Source organism: Pediculus humanus, genomic scaffold (assembly GCF_000006295.1).
Source record: "Pediculus humanus corporis 1103172107401 genomic scaffold, whole genome shotgun sequence".
Classification (NCBI taxonomy): domain Eukaryota; kingdom Metazoa; phylum Arthropoda; class Insecta; order Psocodea; family Pediculidae; genus Pediculus; species Pediculus humanus.
This window is the reverse complement of record NW_002987026.1, coordinates 83,955-86,235: the sequence shown is the minus strand read 5'-3', so window position 1 is coordinate 86,235 and position 2,281 is coordinate 83,955. Positions and strand designations below refer to the sequence as shown.

At 26.5% G+C, this 2,281-nt stretch overlaps 1 protein-coding gene across 1 annotated transcript in view; it reads left to right on the top strand.

Moving 5' to 3' along the window:
* Phum_PHUM050040 (acetylcholine receptor protein alpha 1, 2, 3, 4 invertebrate, putative) overlaps window positions 1-1,116 on the top strand; it is a gene marked incomplete at both ends in the record, with an annotated part of 16,170 nt that extends 15,054 nt beyond the window's left edge. Inside the window, 4 exons of the mRNA XM_002423269.1 lie at window positions 43-111; window positions 208-422; window positions 551-675; window positions 919-1,116. Of these exons, the coding sequence (XP_002423314.1) occupies window positions 43-111; window positions 208-422; window positions 551-675; window positions 919-1,116 (607 nt within the window). The remainder of the gene's footprint in view (window positions 1-42; window positions 112-207; window positions 423-550; window positions 676-918) is intronic.
* Between the last annotated feature and the right edge of the window lie 1,165 nt (window positions 1,117-2,281).

Below are 2,281 nucleotides of genomic sequence, written 5' to 3'. Positions count from 1 at the left end.
CCGGTCTCCTCAAACTCACACAATGGCACCTTGGGTTCGAAGAGTCTTCATACATGTTTTGCCTAGATTATTGGTAATGCGCAGGCCGCATTATCAAATTGATAGACGAAGGTATTATTATTATTATTATCGGTTATAAGTTCGCCCTCCCCCTCCCCCCCACGTTTAGACAAAAAAAAATGTTTGTTATCGGGTTTTTTTTTAAAGTTTGACAGGTTCGTCACATAAAATAATGGTTCAGACTTGTAACGGTTATGCAGAAACTTCCGCTTCCGAATTATTAGATGCTTCTCAAGGTGAAATTTTTACAAGAGATGATTTTGGACCCCAAGAATTAGAAGCCATGACGTTGGGAAGCTCATGTAGGATACACGGAACACCAATATTACCACCCCTTTGCGGTGACGTACCACCATTTCCCGGTAACGGACAAGATGCTCCAAATTTTATGGGTAAATATTTAATGACTTCCCTTCATAACCGTTATTATTATCATTACAAAAACGTTAATAAATTAATAAATTAATTTTTTAAGGGGATGAATCATCAGTGCTTCCATCGAGTCCTGTTTGCAGAAAAGTTCATCATTGGCATCACTGCCCAGAACTTCACAAAGCCATCGACGGTGTTAAATATATTGCGGACCATACAAAAAAAGAAGAAGCTGATACCAGGGTAAAATATTTTTCAAAATTCATAAATTTCCCCCCCCCCCCCCCGAATGATTTACGACCGAGCCTAAACTTTTATTTTTTCTTTAAAAACAATTTTCATTAAAAATTAAAAATAAAAATAAAAAAATAAAAAAACTTACCCACAACACCTGCGATGCAAAACTTTTAAAGTTTCCGCTTTTTTTTCTTTTGACTTTGAGTTTTCATTTCCGGTTTGACTAATCAAATTAAATTCATGTTCAAGGTTAAAGAAGATTGGAAATATGTCGCAATGGTTTTAGATCGTTTATTCCTTTGGATTTTCACTCTTGCCGTACTCGTTGGTACTGCCGGTATCATATTACAGGCACCAACACTTTACGACGATAGAATACCCATTGATGTTAGATTATCTGAAATTGCATCAACGACAGCAAAACCACATGTAGCAACTTCACTTTAATACTAATTGTTAGTATGATAATAATGATAATGATAATAATAATAATAATCTCTTTATTATTAATATAGACCATTTAAGCCTTTTTTGTCATTAAATAATAATAAATAAAAGGGAAAAATTTTTAAACAATAAATATTTGTAATTTGTATACAATATACATACACTCACACACAGATAGTAAAAAATAATAATTTTTTTTTTTTAATTGTTCGAAAGCCATTTTGTTTCAATAATAATAATGATAATAATAGTAAATGATTTCCTATTAATTAATTGTATTATTATTATATAATTATGTGTAAATTTTTTTTTTTTTAGAATTTTGTAAACGAGAAAAAATTATTTAAATGATTTTATACTTATCGCTAAATATCTTATATTTTGTGACAAAACCTCGAGATAAATGAAAAGATTGATATTTGATTCTTCATTTTGAAATGATGAATTAGAAATTATTAATCGTTTAAATGATGATGATGATGATGATGATGATGATGATGATGATGATGATGATGGGTTTGCATGAAAGTAAAACGAATGAAAAAAAAGAACGAGTGCTACCAAAATACTCAATGATACTATTTAACTAATTTTTGTTATAAATAAATAGAATTCTTCCAAAATAATAAAATTATTAATTATGTTATCCTTAAAAATAAATTTACTTTTGTTCATATGTTAATTTATTATTATTATTATTATTATTATCGAGTTAAAATTAGTTTGCTACTAATAATTTTTAAAAAAATAGAAAAAAAATATACTCCCAAAATCGATTAATAAGTCATCGAATTAAATTGTAGGAAATATAATTTAAATATATCTATTTACCCTAATAATTATTAATTTATGTGTAATAATAATAATAATAATTAATAAAGAAAATTATTTTACTTACATTGAGTTTATTAATGTCTGGTAGAATATGATCGATATTGTTTTCCCCGAAAAAAAAAAAAAAAAAAAAAAACAAATTTTTTTATAAAGTTTTAAAAATACTCTAATTAATATTTGTAGATGGGAAAAAAAAAAAAAATTTTTTTTGTAACTTTTAGATGACAATTATTAACAATTTATAAATTTATTACTTGTTTATTTAATTTTCAAAAAAATTTAACCGTTAGTTAATTAAAAAAAAAAAAAAAAAGGAAAATGTTATTATTAT